We start from the raw sequence: 17,119 nt of genomic DNA on the forward strand, positions 1-17,119 counted from the left end.
CCCAGCCCCTCTGCCAGCATCCGCCCTGAGGGGTCTGGGTCTTCGCTACTTATTGATCAGTCTCTCCTCTCCCGGCTGATAGTTTCTCCGAGCCGGGCATGGAGCAGCAGTTAATGTTACATCAAATAGAGAAGACGGAGCTGTCCTCTGCCCAGCAACCTCCTGCTGTCCTGGCCCTGCCTTTGGCCTGAGCTCAGACAGCCCCTGTTTATCAAACCAGTCCGTTTCTTCATTGAAGAGCTAATGCTGGGGTCACCTAAGAGGTATTTAGGCGTGTGAAACGTTCTGAACTCCGGAGACGAGGGGGTGTGAGTCCGTACTATCTTGAAGTATTTTTTTCCACACGACGACTCTGAGTGGTGCAGAATCACATTCCATCCTCGGGCTCTGCAAGTCTGGGGGAAGTCAGGGCAGAGCAGGCCGGGTGGGGAGGACTGCTGCTGGATTCTCCAAGGGCACGGCTCCGTGGTGCGGTGTCAGGGAAGATCTGCAGCTGCTGACAGAGCAGCGCCCACCCCTGGAGATGGCTATGGAACCAGGCTGGCCCACAGGCACGTGCCTGCTCACCCCTGTCCAGAGCTGGACTTCCTGCCCACAACCTTCCCTCTGAACAGACAGTCCGACACTTGTTGAAAGACGTTTTATTATCAGTCTTCCATTCCGTCTACTCAGGGCACTGGATGAGATGGCAGCTCAGAAGCAGAGAAGCTGGAGACAAGCCCCCACCCTCCTGTGAGTGCCTGCTGACTGCAGGAGGCCACACCAGAGGGCTCGGAAGCACGCACACTAGTCAGACCACAGGCTGCGCAGTCTCCTGGGTGCAGGTGGGAGGGCCCGGGCTGCACTTCGAGGGACCCCACTCCAGCCAGCCCTTATGGGACCTGACACACTGGGCTGAAGGCTCCCTCTCGGAGAAAGTCCTTCCCTCCCACCCTCTGAGGCCCGGCCCTGGGGAAAGAAGTCTGAGACCAACTCAGGGAGATGGGGAGGAGGATGGGGCCCCGGGGGCATGAGGAGTCAGCCGGAGAGGGCAGGAAGAGGGCGGGGACCAGGGTGAAGGGCCACCCCCTGCACGCAGCAGGGACACTACAAGGCAGTAAGAGGAGAGCGAGGCAGGAGGATGACACTAGTTAGAAACGGAGACGGTGGTTCAGAGAACCGTAGTGTTGTTCTGGATGGCGCGCTCCCAGCGGGATCAGTCAAACGAGATGAGCTGGGCTTCGCTGCCCTGTGCCGGAGGGCCCTGTGCAGGCGGTGGCTGGGCTACGGGGGGCGGCTGTTGAGGGGGTCCCCCGGAGGGCGCCATCTGGGGGGAAGGCGCAGGAACCATCAGTCCTCCCACCCCAGACCCCGGCCTTCCCCCGTAATGGCTTCTTTCTAGAACACTCCACCCTGGTCTCAGCCCCAGTGTTCGGTCCCGGCAAGGCCTAGTCCGCTCCAGGCCTCCCTCCTCCCAGCTTGTGGTGGGTTCCCTGTCAGGAGTTCCCGACCAGCATCCACGGGGTTGAGTACGTGCGCGGTGTGGGCACCTGCATGCGTTGCTGCGTGCGGCCTTGTTCTGCCCTCACTGTCTGCTGGGAAGCAGTCCTGACCCGCACTGTCGCCCCCTCCCAGGACAGCCCCACCACCGTCCGTGAGCCGAGCTGGCTGGCAGCCTTGGGCGGGGCTCACCTGCTGGTACACGGGCTGCTGCCCTGCAATGTAGGGCTGCTGCGGGGGCGGCAGCGGTGCGTCCTGGCTGGGGAGGGTGCTCATGAGACTCTGAAAATGAAGCAAACCCCACATGAAGGAACCCTGTATGCCAGGGGGGGGTGCTTCTGACTCGGAAAATCAAACGCCCGCCAGCGAGGAGAGCGTAACGGTGGGGGAAGGGGGTGGTGGACAGGACAGGGGGCCTACCCAGCGCTCCCCCAGCTTCTTTTCCATGTGGACACCCCCCTGCAGTCTCTCACCTGCATGCTGTAAGGCTGGTAACCCATGGACACCGACTGACTCCCCATGTAGCCCATGGCGCCGGACTGTGGAGGCTGGGACATGGCCGGGAGGCTCTGTGGGGCCTGGGAGGCCACGTTCTGCAGAGGGAAGGGTATGATGGGAGAAGGGCTGCGGGCCCTTGCCCGGGAAGGGAGTGGCCCTGCCTGCCTACCTGATAGCCCTGCGTTGGAGTAGGCTGGTAGGATGAGTAGGCTGGACTGGCAGTGGGCCCGGTGGGGCCCTGGGGGGCCGCCTGTGCACCGGTGGCCCCTGCTGGGTACATGTAAGCGCTCACCATGCCGGGATCTGCGGAGGGAGAGGAGCAAGCTTACTGCCCTGCAGCACGACTTCTGCAACCAAGTTCACTCTTTACGTTCTCGCAGAAGTTAAAATCAACGAGGACGGGAGAGGAGCTCTAACGCTGCGTGCAATCAGAAGAAACAAACTAAACTGTGTTGACAGGGCATTAACAGGACAGCACGGGGTGGGGGGGGCGGTGACCAGCTCTTGCACCTTCTGAAACTCAGGGCCTAAAGACCGACAACTACAGACCTAGTGAGCCCGGTCAGGAGGGCCTCTCCCCAGTGGCTCGAGCTAGCATTCCCGAAACCACTTTCTGTGTACTCCAAGAACGAGCAGAGCAGCCAATGGGAGGATGAGAGGCGGGAGCTACAGGCGCGGACAGGGGAGGAAGCCCCGTGCTGCAGCACTGAACCCGGGTGCGCCGTTTGCAGACGAGCCTTGGGCGTGCATGCCCATGTGTGAGCACGCCCAGGCCCCAGGCGCTGAACAGCCCCCACTATCAGGACCAGGGGCTCCCTGGACAGGGGCCGCCTCCAGGGCTGAACACATGTGAGCACGGAATGTGAGTGGATGGTCCAGGAGCCGGCCACACCCGGGACCATCTGAGCAGCGAAACCAACTGTGAAATTTGCATAAAATGAGTCCACGCGGATGTGAATGATGAAAGAGTAAAGAGAAGGAAAAGTGCCTCCTTATGGTGGAAGACAACTGACCAACAGGAGAGGAATGCGGTAAGTCACTGGTTGACAAACACTGTGATAGCCTCAGACGTGACGGAGCAGGAGACACCAAAGCTACTGGGTGACAACTTAGGAAGGACAAGGATGTGTGCAAGTCTCGTCCCCACCGAACAGTTGATTTCCACAGGCCAGCCAGCCCCTTCCTGGGGCTGTTAAGGAACCTTGACAGGCTGCCCGCACACCTCGCGGCCAGTGGCTGGCTGTGCCTTCCGGCTGGACACTCCAGCGCCCAGGACGCCTGGCCGAAACACAGCCATGGAGACCAGACACAACCCACAGAGGGGTGGTCTGCAAGACAGCAGGCCAGTGCTCTTCGGGGAGTCAGTGTCATGAACACAAAAGCGGACTAAGAACATTCTAGATCAAAGATGAAAAGCAGCCGAACAGTTAAAGACAACAGCCAGGGGGTTTCCTGTCAGCACAAGGGGTATTACTGGGACGGTGTGGGACAGCTGAACTCGGCGGTGGATGAGGTCACACCACGGCCTCTGTGGCTCCTGACCTGCATCTGTGCCCAGGCCATGAGGAGGTGTCCTGTGTTTAGGAAATACATGCTGACCGCGCTAGGAGCAAAGGGCATTGCCCCCACCACCCGCTCTAAAAAGGTTCAGGAAAAAAAGTTCACGTATATGTGCGCACACGTGAACCTATGAAGGGAGAGAGCAAATGTAATGAAAATGATAACGTTTGGAAAATCTGGAAAACCCTTTGTACTATTTAACTTTTCTGTAAATCTGAAATTATAGCAAAACAGAAACAAAAGAAGGAAAAAGTAGCGGTCTGGGGCTCATCTTGGCTGGCGGGCACCCGCGCCCGCCCCATTACCTGCTCCGGCCCCAGGCATGCTGGGGTAGGGGCTGCTGGCGGCGGGGGCCGGCTGGCTCATGTACACCGTGTGCATAGGGGAGCCCTCCACGGAGCCCGCGGGGCTGAAGGTGCCCGGGAAGCTTGTTGGGCCAGAGGGCTGGTACAACACGCCCGCGGCCGCGGGCATGGCCTGCAGCTGGGGACAGAGAGAGACGGCGGTCAGGGCAGTCCTCGGCTCCGGAGCCCGCAGCCAGGGGCGGCCCGGGGCTGGGTGCGTGCCTGGGCGTAGGGCAGGGAGAAGGCGGGCATCTGGGCGCGCATCTGGACGGTCTGCTTCTGCTGCTCCAGGCGCAGCTGCCGCTCCTTCTCCTGCTCCTGCAGGCGCTGGATGGCCAGCTGCCGCTGCACCTCCAGGTACTCCTGTGGGCCACAAGGCAGCCATCAGGGCTGTCCACGACCTCGGCACCCCCAAGCCGGGGCCGGCCACCACACCTGCTTCTTCTGCCGCATGATCTCCAGCTTCTGGGCCAGCTGGATCTGGCGCTGGCGCTCGGCCTCCTCAGCCGCCCGGCGGAGCTTCTCCCGGTGCTCCTCCCGCAGGGCGCTGAGGGCCCCCCGCGCATCGCGGATCTGCGCCAGCTTGTCCTGCAGCCCCTCGTAGTATACTGTGGGGAGAGGGCAGCGCCACGAGGGTGTGGCGTGGGAGGGAAGCGATGGCTGCCCAGGTCCGGGCTGTGGCCGCCAGCCCTGCCCTCACCCAGCCAAGCGCTCGTCTGCAGGGCTGGCACGTGGGCTCCCAGGGTCAGGGCCGGGGTGGGATTCTTCCTAGAGCTGATGATTCTACGCTCAGTGGGACATTTCCCCTCGCTAGGACCACCTCCCAAGTTGCCCACGGCCCAGAGATGGACTCTGGAGGAGCTGCTGCCCACCCGAGAACCTTCCCCGTGCCCACAGCAAGCGGCCAGCACACGTGCTCACACAACACCGCGCCAGGGGGCACTGCGAGGCCTCGACAGGGTCCCCCGCACGCCGCGGCACCTACGCCTGCGCTCGTCCAGCCGGTTGAGCAGCTCCAGCAGCTGGGGGTGCATGCTGTTGATGGACTGGAAGAGGGACAGCACGGCCGAGTCGTTGGTGATGCTGCGGCCCCGCACGTGGTTGCTCTTCATGCGGTTGACGAAGGTGGTGACGGCGTTCTGCAGGGCCTTCAGAAACTGCGCGTGGCTCTCCTCCGACTCCCCGTTCTGGTACTGCTGCTGGGGGTGCACGTGGCCTCCTGTGGAGCAGCCCCCAAGGCAGGGCAGCCCCGCCCCTTTGGGCGCTGAGCTTGGAGCCTGCCGCGCAGGACTCATTCTCTCAGCGGTGCTATGAGGGGGCACCTGAGCACCCCCTTGACAAATGTAAACACGGAGGCTCAAGGGGGCTCAACTCTTGCACTTGGCTGTGGTGCTGGCCCGGATGGAGCTGGCTGCGGCTTGGGCAGCCTGGCTCGCAGCCCCTCTGTCCCTACCCTGTAGAGGCCTGCCTCCCTCGAAGAGGCCCCGGTCTCTTAGTCCAATGACCAACAGAGCCAAAAAGCCCCAGATAGGACGTGAACTCATCCGGGTGGTTCTAAGCTGCCCTAGAATATTCTGATCCATTCTAGGCAGCAAGTGACCAGGTTCTGGACCACAGCCAGCCCAGAGAGGTTCCTCGAGAGTGGTGGGCTGGAATGGCTTGCCCCTGGGAGGTCACTGCGGGCAGGGCTCAGCCCTGTCAGGAGAGGTGCCCGTGCGGGGCCTGTGATGGAGCCACAGCTTACCTCACCAAAGGGGCCGCTGGAAGGAGCTATGGGCTGAGAGTCTGTCTCCGTGAGGGGGGTCTGCAAGAGGCCAGAGGAGGTGAAGGAGTTGTCCAGCCTGTCTCAGGGCCCCTCGCCCCAACAGGACGGGGGGCCGGGAGTGCTGAGAGCAGCCCACCTCCGGCGCGTTGGCGGGGGCGGCGTGCCCCTCCACAGGCGGGGCGGCGGGCTCCGTCAAAGGCGCAGGTGCAGATGGCGTAGGGCTCCTGCGGGCCTCCTCCTGCTTCCTCTCCCAGTAGTTCCGGTTGAGGTACCGGGCAAGCTATGCACACAACAAGCGTTACTCCCAAGGCCCAGGGAGCAGCAGCGGAAAGCACTGCATGTGGGGGCGCCCTCACCTCGGGGTCCATGTCCTCAGCCAGCGGCGCCGACGAGGTCTGGGGAGACACAGGCCAGAGCAGCAGTGACCCACGGGCTCAAACATGTGCCCAACAACTCCTAGGCCGTCGCCTGGGAGGCTGGGACGCCACCACAGTGACAGTGGACCCCGGGCACTGGCCAGTCTGTCCGGGGGCCCCCCGGGGCTCTGCGATTGTGAACAAGGCACAGGGCAGTATCCTGCCAGCTTTCCTTGCAACAACAACGCCAGTCCTGACAGTGGACGGCAGGGCTGTTCTTAGGCCCTCGGCCACCTGGCCCCCTCCAGAGCCCCACAGAGCTTGCCATGACTTCCTAAACCTTCTGTTCCACCTGCCACCCACCCCCTATTTACAGAGGGGGCCGAGGCTAGAAAAAGGTAGGCCACCTTTGACCTCAGGGCTTGCCCACCTCCTCTCACTCTGAGAGGTCTCCAGCCTTTCCAGGGTGCTCCTCCCCTGCAGGGGACCCCTGACCAGGAGCAGATGGCTGAGGAGGGCCCGGCTGGACCCTGACCTTCACTGGCCTGATCAGGCACCATTCTTTCTGGGGCAGCCCTCCCACCCCCTCCCACAGTAGTGTGGCCCAACCTGGGAGTGCGCTCACCACGGGCGAAGAGTACAGGCTGCCGGCAGGGGGCGCCGACGAGGCCACGGGCGCGGGCTCTGCCTTGGTGTACGTGGCAGCGGCATAAGCTGACTTCTGTCTCTGCGGGAGACGCAGGAAGAGTCCTGGCGCAGGTGGGCCGACCCGCCACACTCATCTGCCCTCCCCAAACATCTAGGGACACCCCCCACCACCAGGCGAGCCCCCCTCCGGCTCACCATCCTCTCCTTCTCCTCAGCCTCCGACTGTGACAGAGCCAGGGCCAGCTGCAGCTCCTCCTCCTCCTGCAGGGCCGTCTCATCTCGCTTGGGGGGCAGCTAGGGGCAGACGGGCCGGTGAGCAGGGCCCAGGGCGAGGTGGTGGGCGAGGCACCCCCAAGGACCCGGGGCCAGTACCTGGGATTGCTGGGACAGGGGGCTGGTCAGGTACTCCGGGGGCAGCTCCGTTGTCGATGAGGCCTTTCCTTCTGCTTTCCTGGAAGCGAGAGGGCACTGGGTGACTGAGCACCATCCCCCGGCCCCCAGCATCCCCACGGAAGGACGCCAGTAGTGCCACAGGCCACGCTCTGGAGAAAAACTGGTCGCTCAAACCAGGTCTGTTGGCTTCGGGACGCGGAACCCCAGGCAGGTCACCTGGGCCTAAGCCCCAGCCCCCTCTTCTAGAAATGAGGTTCAAACATGGGAAAAGAACTTTCCAAGGGAGCGGCCCACAGACATCACCTAACCAAAGGATGAGCTCCCATCACTGACGCTGGGAGACGGACAGACGGACAGCACGGGCCCCCAGAGTGGCGGCATGGAGAGGGACAGCCTCATCCTGGGATCACGCAGGGAGCACACAACCTGACTCTAACCACAAGACCTCAAACCCAAACCAAGGGAAGCACCACACCAGCCCAGGCCCTTCAGAAATGCACACGTCAGGACAAAGAGGCGGCCTGCAGATCTGGGTCACGGGAGCTGAAGAGGTGTGACAGCCACCTGCCATGTCCTAGGGGCCTAGGCAGGCCTGACAGGGACAAACCCACTGCAGGACATGACTGGCACTTGCTGGAACCAGACAGGGACACACAGCAGCCGTCAGCGCCAGGCTGGCACCATGTGTCCTGGGCTGGTGGCTGTGCTATGGCACTTCTTGGGAAGTGCACGTGGGAGCTTTGGGGTATGGGGATGGGGTACCCGCAGCTCACTCTCAGAAAGTCAGAATGAACACGATACGTGGGAACACCCATGCAGAGGGGGAAGGGAGACCATGCAATTAAGCCCACACGGCTGCGTCCACACCAAAAGACTCAGGAGGAGGCCGCACCCCACAGGGTCTGCTTCCCACTCCTGCATCTTTTCCCAAAGTTTTTTTTCCAAGCTAAAATGTTAAAAAGCAGACAAACCAATAAACCAAACCCAAGCAACCAGCTGGCAGGCCCCAGCCCTGCACCCGGACGGCCAGGAGACAGAAGCCCGGCTTCAGGGAGCATAGCCGGGCCCCCAGCAGGGAACTCACTTGTTCAGCTGCTCGTAGCAGGGCTCGCACACGCGCACCTCCTTCTCGATGCCGAACTTGGGGATGGTGGAGTACTTGGAGGAGCACTTGCCGCAGAAAATCTGGCCACACGCCCGGCAGTGGTGCTGTGACACAGAGAGGGTCAGCGTGCGGCGCGGTGCTGGGCTGCTGACCCCTTGCGCCCACCCTTCCCACTACTGCCTGCTGCAAAGGGCGCAAGGCTGGGCCTCCCAGGGTGGGCAGAAGGCAGGTCTGGGAGGCCACAAGGACCCTAGGGAAATGGCACGTTTCCAGGCTCTCAACTGCAGCCACTGTTTGAGGGAAAAGTCAAACTAAAAAGAACAGTGCATGCAAATCCTGTGTGAGTTGTGCTGGGAGATAAGAGGTCCTGCTGATGGTGGGCCCAGGGAGTCTGCTCAGACGCCCTGGCCTCAGCCTTCACCGTCGCGGTCTGTGCTTCAAGAGGAAGAGAAGCAGTGGCTCGAGGGCCGCAGCACACAGGCTGTTAGCCGCGAAGGGCAGCGACAGGGCCGCAGGCCCAGGCAAGACACGCCTGAGCCTCCCGCAGCCCCAAGCTTGCCGCGTTCCTGTCCCTGGGGAACGCAGCATGCCCGAGCTTCATCGGACAGCACAGACCATCGGACTCGGGACCCCTTGGTGACCCCGCTCACCATGTAGCTAGGAGCTGGATTTGCTCCATGTACCACGAGCCCACAGCCAAGAGGAAAAGGACACGGAGTGGCTTCAGTGGCCTCACGGGGACAGTAGGGGGTGTGGGGTCGGCCCTGGGGTGGGCACACTCACCTTGCGGGTCACCACCCCGAACTGCACCCTGCAGCGGTGGCACTCTTCAGCATCCACCCAGTCGGGGGCCTGGGGGGCAGGCAGAGTCAGGGTCGCGCCGCCCCACCTTCCCAGCCACGGCCCTGCTTCCCACAAATGGGATGCGGCCCCAGTGTGGGCTCAGGGGCCGAGGGCCCGGTCTGCAGATGTAAGAAAGGAACCTACTCCAAACGGACTCTCCTTTCTAAAGGTATGACCGCGAGACTCCCCACAGCTCCGGGTCAGTATTTGTCTTAACTGTGCGAGCCCGTCAGCCACAGCGCAAAAGCACCTTGAGCTGCGTTCCAAACCGAGCCGGCACAGGCCCGGCTGCCTGTCCCACACGTGTTGTTTCAGAGACAAAACGGCAGCTGACCCACTGATGTTCCCCACCAGCAGGGACCCCAGGACCTCCCTTCTGCTTCCTCAAGGCATCCTAACTCCCGGGGCGCCCGGCTGGCTCAGTTGGAAGAGCATGTGGCTCTTGATCTTGGGGTCTTGAGTTTGAGCCCCATGTTGGGTGTACAGATTACTTAAACATTAAAAAAAAAAAAAAAAAAAAAAAAAAAGCAGCCTAGCTCCTAGATCCCCAGCACCCTGTGAACTCACTCTCTCTGCAGCAAACATGGCATCGCTCTCCTTGAACTCTGGGAAGACGTGTCCTGGAAAAAGGAGACCACAATCACTGCCAGTGCCACGCTGGCATGCAAGGCCCTGACAGCCTCAACTGTCCTCGCCCGGTCTGCCCTGAGACCTTTAGGAGCCATGTCCCAGCTCTGGGCAGCCACCTCCCCAAGCAGACCTACAAAAGGAGGCCCAGGGCCCCTGGGGAAGCAAGTGCAATGACCCAGCAGCAGGCAAGGGCGCCCGGGTGCATGAGTGGGCCGCCCCGTCCTAGGGCATGGGGCCTGGCCTCACTCACCCCACATTGAAGCCTCACAGATCTTCCCTGGACAAGTCTGTCCGGCTCTTGGCCCCACACTCCAGCCAACTGTACCTCTCAGGACTCTTAAAATAGATTCCCAAGCTTTTTGGAGGCACAGACCCTTGAAGGTTCCATAAAGCTTTGGGTTGTCTCCCCAGGAAAGTGAATGTGAGCATATACCCACCATCCCATGTCCAAGGTCCAGGATTGAGGGCCTGAGGCCAGCTCACTGACATGGACAGAACCCTCATCACAGTCTCCATGGGGTCCGAGCCACCTGTAGCCACCAGACGCCACCCCTGCTCCCAGCCTCATTTCAGGGCCTCGGCACAGGTGGAGGCCACCCCAGCACCGACTCCCCCCCCCGCCACTGCCCAGTGTGAGCACTACAGTCTGAATCCGCTGCCCTCCTCCCCAAGCCCCAGCAGATCCGTGTGGCCGCTGCAGCAGCTGAGAGGAATGCAGAGGTGGCCTTGAAAAGGTCCGCTGGCTGTCACAGCCCCGTTGCAGCCCTCCCAGGACTTCCCGCCATTCTCAGGGCACCCCAGCTTCTGCCCAAGCCGCTCCTGCAGGCTGGCACCTCCTGTGCCTCGTCCCAGGTCTGCGATGGCCCCAGGGCCTCGGACGACAGTGCACGCGGTGCTGGCTCGCTCACGCGTTCAGGTCTGGCACACGAACTGCCTGCCCTCCAGGCCTTCTCCCACCCTTCATGTTCAATCAGCCCCCAAGAGGTCACAGCCCCCAGCTCTCCTTCCTTCCTAGGATTCAACGCTCAGGAAGTAGTTCCTCTACTAAATCTTTTCACTTGTGTGTTTTCAGCCCTAACTGCACATGAGGTCGGGAAAGGCAGGGGCTCCAGGGCCCAGAGCAGGCTGCCCCATGAGGACACCCACTCTATGCTCCCACCGCTGCCAGCCCTGCCGTAAGGCGCTGTCCCCCTGCCCCGCACAGAGAGCACACACAGCTGCTCTAGGCTCTGCCTGGCGCACAGCCCAACGCACCTTCCACCTTCATAATCTGGTACGTGTCCTGGACCACTTTGTACTTGGGCTCGTTGCGGAAGGCGTGTGCCCAGGCCTGGATCAGATACAGAATCTTGTTCCGGACGCTTACTTCCACCTGCCTCTGCACAGGAAGGACGAGGAAGGAAGAGAATGAGGAGGGCCACGGGAGACACGAACGCCAGAGAGGTCTCAGCGCGAGGAAGGAGCACGAAGACTTCACCACTCTGAGCACGTGAGGCTGGCAGAGGCGGCGAGGGCCCCCCCTTTGTGGGGCACTGGGGCCACGCACGGACCTACTCCCCAGGCCCAGCCCGCCTCCATGAAGCCTGGTCCCTGAGGACAAACTCATCACAGCAGTGTGCCCACTCGGGGCCTGACTTTTCTTTAATGCCCTGGGAAAAGCTGGGGAATCCCCAAAGCCTGGTTCTCCAGGCCCACTGCCCTGTAACCACCTGCTTCTTCCTCCCCTGCCCCAGGAGCTTGGCTAGTGTCAGGGGCCCCTGAGTCTGTAAGCCGGTGTGGCTCTGGCAAATGCCAAACTCTAACAGGCAGTGCCCACCAGACCCGTGATGAGGGAGCACATGTGTAGCTGGCCGCCTCTCCTCAGATCATGGCCAGCCCAGGGGGGCGGGGAGCAGGGGCAGCCGCTCCAGGAGCTGCCCCACGTGCACAGCCACCACTTCCGCCAGCTTCGAGCACCATCAGTCACATTCCTAGAGCTCTCCGGGGATGCTCAGGAAGATGGAAGGATGAGAAAGCTGCTGCACGGAGATGCCAACCAGACTCACCCACTAGGCTTCGGTTCTTTCCCGTAATCTGTGTCCGCTCGTTGGACCTCTCTGCCCTATTGTAAGCCTCCCTCTCCAAGGGGGGACTAACTGGCTTAGACCACATACAGCACAAACAGGACACTATCATGGGACACGAGAAGCACAGGGCGTGACCCTTCTGCTCTTTCAGCCTGGCCACAGTAAGCACTGGCTGGGTCACTGGGCAGGGCCCAGCTCAGGTCCAGATGGGCTGTCAGCCACGTGAGCTCATGGCCATCCGCACGGGTCTGGAACCTGCGGATCCACCCACCAATAGCAGCAGAGACAGAGTCCGGGGCTATGCACCTGGCCACCGGACTGGTCGCCTCACCCCTGTGGGACAGGGGCACCGCTGTACCACCCACTCTGTGTCACACAATCTGCCAGTGTCACCACCCACATCACAATCCCGGCAGGTGGGCAGCGCGAGCCTGGGGGTCCATGGTCGGTGGCCTGTGCAGCATTCTCTCTCAGGGCTCTGGAGGACTGTCCCTCCTCTACAAATGGAGGATGTGAGACCCACTCCCCAAGGTGTCCCTGATGTGCCGTGCCCCCGACCTCCCTCCATAAATACACTGGACTCACACACCTCCCTGCTTAGAATCCTGGCTCTGCATTTGGCACCCACCCAGAAGCCCTTTGGGGCTCCCCCAGGCCTCTGCCTGCACACCCTGCTCACAGCCAGTCCCACACACACAGCTCCTTCCCCTCCTTCTCTGCCACCTAGTGAGGCTTTGAGCCCTGCCCCGGGGAAGCCTTTCCTGACCCCCCCAGGAAGGGCAGGGTCTCTTCTGTCCCCCCAGACACAGCATCCCGGTTTGCTTCTGGTGAAGCCCTGACGTCATCAAGCTGGGATTCTGGAGCTGCGGGGACCACCAACACTCCCCTTCCTGTCCTCGGTTCTGCCTGGCCCTGCTGCTGCCTCAGGTGCCAGCAAAGCCCCAGGAGAGCACCGGCACGGCCTCGGGGAAACTGTGCCCTCCCCACGGTCTGGACCTCACTGCCTCCCGCCAAGGGCGCACCTTCAGCAGCTCCTTCAGCTCCTCCATGGTCTGCTTGTTGGCCACCTCATCGTGGACCGTCTGGCCGCAGTTCTTCACCACAGACTCCATGACCTGCAGGACCCAAGGAAGGGAGCCTCGAGCCACCGGCTGGGCGAGGGACACCCGCCTTGGACAGGCCCCTCGGGCAAGCTGGCCCATCAGGAGGACCCCCACGGCCGCTCCGAGTCAGGCGGCAACCAATACTACATGTGCCCCTTCTCACTCCACTTCTTACCAGCAGGGACAGAGGCCAGACTCGACCTCAGGGCCCTGAGTCTGTCAGCTTCAGCTGCGGCACGGAGGCACTGCCCTCCATCAGGGCTGCTCCTCTCTGCCCTCCCACCCCAGGCAGGTGGGCAAGGCCCCAGGGTCAAGCTGTCTCTGCCATCTGGACACTGGGGCAGTGACTCTTCAGGTGGCCAGAGTGCAGGGGTCTAGTTACCTCCAGGGCATACAAGGCCACGTGAGGATTCTTGTCATTGACTTTCTTTTTGATGGAACTCACGGCATATTTGGCTCTGAAAGAAGAGAATATCGGTAAAAGGGAAGACAAAAAAGAAACCATCCTAGAAGCTAAGTTAAGAAAGGCTCTGCCACCCTCTGGTCCTCAAAATTCCCAAGCAAATGTTAAGTACCTCCAGCCAGTACAGGGAAAAACCTTTCCTTGTCCCCAGATCCCAAAAACCTCAGCGTGGAGACTGCTCAATTCTCCGCCTGAGGCCTAAGGTGGTTCATCAGGGCTGGTCGCTGCGGGATCCTGGAGCATCACTGGGCTCCAAGGAAGCCGGGAGCGCCATGCTGCCGCCCCCCGGCTTCTGAGCAGAGATCCTCCTCACTTACTGTGTGTCCCCCTGGCGGATGAGATCACAGATCTGGAGGATGGACTCCCAGTCCGTCTCCAGCAGAAGCTGGCTGGTCGCTTTGTCTACAGCAAAAACACACCATTACTGGGGCTGTCCTCTGTGATTCCCCGGCTGGCCCCAGAGCTCAGCAACAAAGAGAAGGGACCACCTCCTTCCCATTTAAAACATTTGGACTGAATGGAAAACCACATGAAAATCCTCTTGATGCCCAACAATCATGACAGTGCTGTCCTTTCCAGAAAGAAGGCAAACTGCTTAAAAAATACTAACAGCACACCTGCCGTGCACTTGATCCAAACACTTTATGTGATCACCGCGTTCTGACACAACCTCCTGAGCAACGTCCTATTTCCATCGTCTTTCCCGACAAAGACAACAAAGCAGAGAAGTGAGGTCACTGCCCAAAGTCACACAGCTCACCGGGCAAAGCCAGGCAGGGTTTCACACTACACTCTGCCACCTCATCCCTGAGTCCCTGGTTCTCCCCACGTTTAACCTGTCCGATGAGATCTCAGCTGGGGCAAGGCTGGAGAAGATGCAGCCTGGACTCCAGTCTTCTGCTTCAAATGTTTTGTGGGATGGAGCCAGGCACGACCTCTAGGAAGTATTCCTCCACTAACACCTTTACTCTGTGTCCGTCACAGTTGCCTCACACACACACACATGCTCTGCTCCCCCAGCCCTGCTGGCTCTCCTCCCTGGAGACACATGGGAGGTCTATTAAGGTGTCCACACATAGGATCTGGTAGTAACTTCTGGATTGATCTTTGTAGGGCTGAACCACTCCTCAGCCTGCATGGTCTCAGAACAAAGAACGTGCCTCATCTGCGGTCTCCTCCAAAACCACATTCAAGGAAAAAGCAGGGCAGGCTCAGACCCACCACTGGAGCACCCACCCCAAACACAGAGCCCACCCAGTTTCACTAAGGTGGAAGCCATGCCCGTAAACATCCATTTTCCTTTTCCTAAAACTGGTGCCCTCCAGGAAGGGCAGAAAGGATTGGCTCTCCAGCTCTGACAAACAGAAAAGCCACCTCCCTAAACACCGGGGCCTTCCCGGAGCCCCGTGGGGACAGACGGAGCTGGCCTGCTCCCCCAGGGAAGCAGCGCTCAAAGAGCCTGGCAGGTCCCGGGGACGACACTACCGGTTCCACCCTTTGGAGCCCAAGGTTTGGGGCACCCTCAGTTCCCCTCCATCCTAGGTTTTTGTGGGGGAGGGGGTCTATTGGACTAGGTCACCCGTATTCGTGACTCAGGACTTGTGGCCCGCTCAGTCAGACGCTTGTGGCTCCAGGGCCGATCATTCCCCTGAAGACCTGCCCACCCCTGGCCCAGAAGCAGAGCCCCGAGCACGGTCGCCGCGAGCGCAGGCCCAGCCTCCTCCGCGGACCCTCACCCAGTTGGGTAGGGGCCCGCGCCCAGCGCCCTGGGCTGCCAGGTCCCCGCACCGCTGGCGCTCCCACCCACACCCTGGGGGCCCAGGTCGCTCCGTGGCCGCCCCCCAGCCCCGCTCCCGGGACGCTGGCCAGCCTCGAGGGGCGGGGGCCGCGTTACCTAGGAGACGCTCGAAGGTGCCGCTGCCGCGCCCCATGGCGACCCCGGACCCCGACCCGACGCCGCTGCGCTTTCCGCGGCGAACCGGCGCGCCCCCGACTTCCGCTTCCGCCTTTTCCTCGGGCCCGCGCACGCGCGCGTCGCCGGTCCGGGCCGCGAGCCGCGAGGAGGCGGGCTTTTTCACTCGTCCCAGACGCTGTGCGCCGATTGGGCTGCAGGCTGCACGTTTTGAGGCGGTGAGAGCCGAGAACCAATGAGCAGCTCGGACGTGAGGCCTATCCAATGAGGGGGGTGGAGGGCGGGACTTGCTCCGAGCTATGGGTGCCGGGTGGAGTCCGGAGCCGTGATGTGTCTCCTGCTTGGGGCTTCGGGGGTCGGGAAGACCCTGTTGGTGAAAAGACTGCTGACTATCCTTCCGCGCTGGGCGGGTGGCCAGGAGGAGGGGGGCAGGGGACTGGTGCCGGGGTCAGGGTGCTCCCGGGGGAGCGGGGATAGGGGTCCCGGGGCGGGGTCCGGCCGCCGCCCGCCTTCTCTGCCCGGCTCGGGATCCTTGACTGCCCGCACAGCTGAGCTCCGGGGATGGGAAGGGCGACCTGGGCGATCCTCCCCCGACGCGGCCCACGGTAGGCCTCCCCTCTCCCGCGGGTTTAGCGGAAACGGGTACCCTTTACGGTTTGCAAAGCGCTTTGGGTTGTTTTAAGTGGAACCTGGAGTCCGGCGGGTCAGTGTGGTAATGCAACCCTCGCGAGGTGAGCGGGATGTCACGGGAAGGGGCCTGCCTCCCGGGACAGAGCTGTGGCGGACGTGGGTGCATGGCAGGGCCCCGAGCCGCCCGCCCCTCGCCACTCTTCACACTGCTCTCTTTGGTCGCCCCGAGGCGAATCCCACTGATGGGTGTTGGAGCTGCGGCCACAGCCGGCTCTGAGGGTTAGGGCGTGGACCTCTGGAAGCCACTTCAGCCTTCCTTCCTTAGAGTTGTGCTTTAGGGTCTAAGCCCTTGAGAATGGCCGTGTTGGTGTTTAGATCAGTGTGAAAGGTGGTGCACGTTCCTCTCCAGGAGTTCCCAGTGGGAAAGAGCTTATGTCCCTAATGCTTCCTGTTTTTTTCCACAGGTGGGCACCGACCTTACTGACATCGTGGTCCCAAGCAAGATTACCATCCGGGAGCTAGGGGGGTGCATGAGCCCCATCTGGCCCAGCTACTATGGAAATTGCCATTCTCTCTTGGTAGGTCATGATCCGGGGAACTTTTTAGACATCATCTAGTGCTGGACCTCACTCCGTACAGGCTGGAGTTTGGGTTCCTGGGCAGTTATGCTAGTCGAGGACTTCCTTTTGGGAACCCAATTTGATCCGTAGTGCTCCTGGGCCAGAGCTGAAGTGAAAGCTCCCGCGGGGCTTGCGGACAGTGTTTCTTCCCTGCCAGTAACGTGCTTGCCCTCTGCATTGTTCCCCTGCCTCTGCTCTTACGTTTATGCTTGACTTCTACATACCTTTCCCATCCTAGCAAGGCCTGTGCCCCAAATCCTAGGACCCTTCCTGAGAGAACTGATGGTCACGTGAGTAGAGAGACTTTCTGTGGGTAGAAACAAGTGACAGCAGGTCACTCTTCTGCAACTCATTTCCCTTTACTTTCGCAGACTCCAAGGACCTTTGTTTAAAAGGCATTTTCCTCCTCTGAGCCAGGTCATGATGCCCAAGGAAGGGGATTTGGAAAGGACTGTCTCCCTCACGGGGTGTCCCTGGCCTGCATTTTCTTCTTCCCTAGTTCATGGTAGACGCCGCTAACCCCACTCAGCTGTCTGCATCCTGCGTGCAACTCCTGGGTCTCCTTTCTGCAGAAGGACTCGCGGAAGCATCAGTCTTGATCCTCTTCAATAAAACGTACGGGTCTGTGATCCTGGAGGAGTGGGGGGGTGCCCCCCAAGAGGGTGGCTCCTGGGGTGGGGTACGGTGGGGGCTGGGGTGGGCTT

General features: G+C 61.4%; 2 protein-coding genes across 4 annotated transcripts in view; one reads left to right on the forward strand and one right to left on the reverse strand.

The window, feature by feature from the left end:
• Nucleotides 1–626: 626 nt before the first annotated feature.
• HGS (hepatocyte growth factor-regulated tyrosine kinase substrate) lies at nt 627–15,295 on the reverse strand. Of its 3 annotated transcripts, none has more exons than XM_040640016.1 (22): nt 15,148–15,295; nt 13,571–13,655; nt 13,173–13,248; nt 12,710–12,802; nt 10,876–10,999; nt 9,559–9,611; nt 8,932–9,000; nt 8,128–8,252; nt 7,023–7,101; nt 6,846–6,944; nt 6,628–6,729; nt 6,003–6,041; nt 5,783–5,926; nt 5,626–5,685; nt 4,867–5,077; nt 4,317–4,489; nt 4,104–4,244; nt 3,843–4,020; nt 2,147–2,280; nt 1,953–2,072; nt 1,672–1,761; nt 627–1,306 (listed from the first exon to the last, which is right to left on the reverse strand). In XM_040640016.1, exons 1-22 carry the CDS (start codon nt 15,182–15,184, stop codon nt 1,196–1,198), a joined length of 2,343 nt encoding a protein of 780 aa, XP_040495950.1. In that variant the 5' UTR covers nt 15,185–15,295; the 3' UTR covers nt 627–1,195. The 3 variants fall into 3 exon arrangements, with proteins under 3 accessions (XP_040495950.1, XP_040495949.1, XP_040495951.1); XM_040640015.1 differs by having other exon boundaries at nt 4,867–5,080; XM_040640017.1 differs by lacking the exon at nt 8,932–9,000 and having other exon boundaries at nt 4,867–5,080.
• Nucleotides 15,296–15,493: 198 nt separating this feature from the next.
• Nucleotides 15,494–17,119, forward strand: part of ARL16 (ADP ribosylation factor like GTPase 16) — a 2,861-nt gene continuing 1,235 nt past the window's right edge. The window contains exons 1-4 of the mRNA XM_040640019.1: nt 15,494–15,549; nt 15,707–15,770; nt 16,260–16,373; nt 16,915–17,030. Coding sequence (XP_040495953.1) covers nt 15,494–15,549; nt 15,707–15,770; nt 16,260–16,373; nt 16,915–17,030 — 350 coding nt within the window. The remainder of the gene's footprint in view (nt 15,550–15,706; nt 15,771–16,259; nt 16,374–16,914; nt 17,031–17,119) is intronic.

Source organism: Ursus maritimus, unplaced genomic scaffold (assembly GCF_017311325.1).
Source record: "Ursus maritimus isolate PB19 unplaced genomic scaffold, ASM1731132v1 scaffold_24, whole genome shotgun sequence".
Taxonomy (NCBI): Eukaryota; Metazoa; Chordata; class Mammalia; order Carnivora; family Ursidae; genus Ursus; species Ursus maritimus.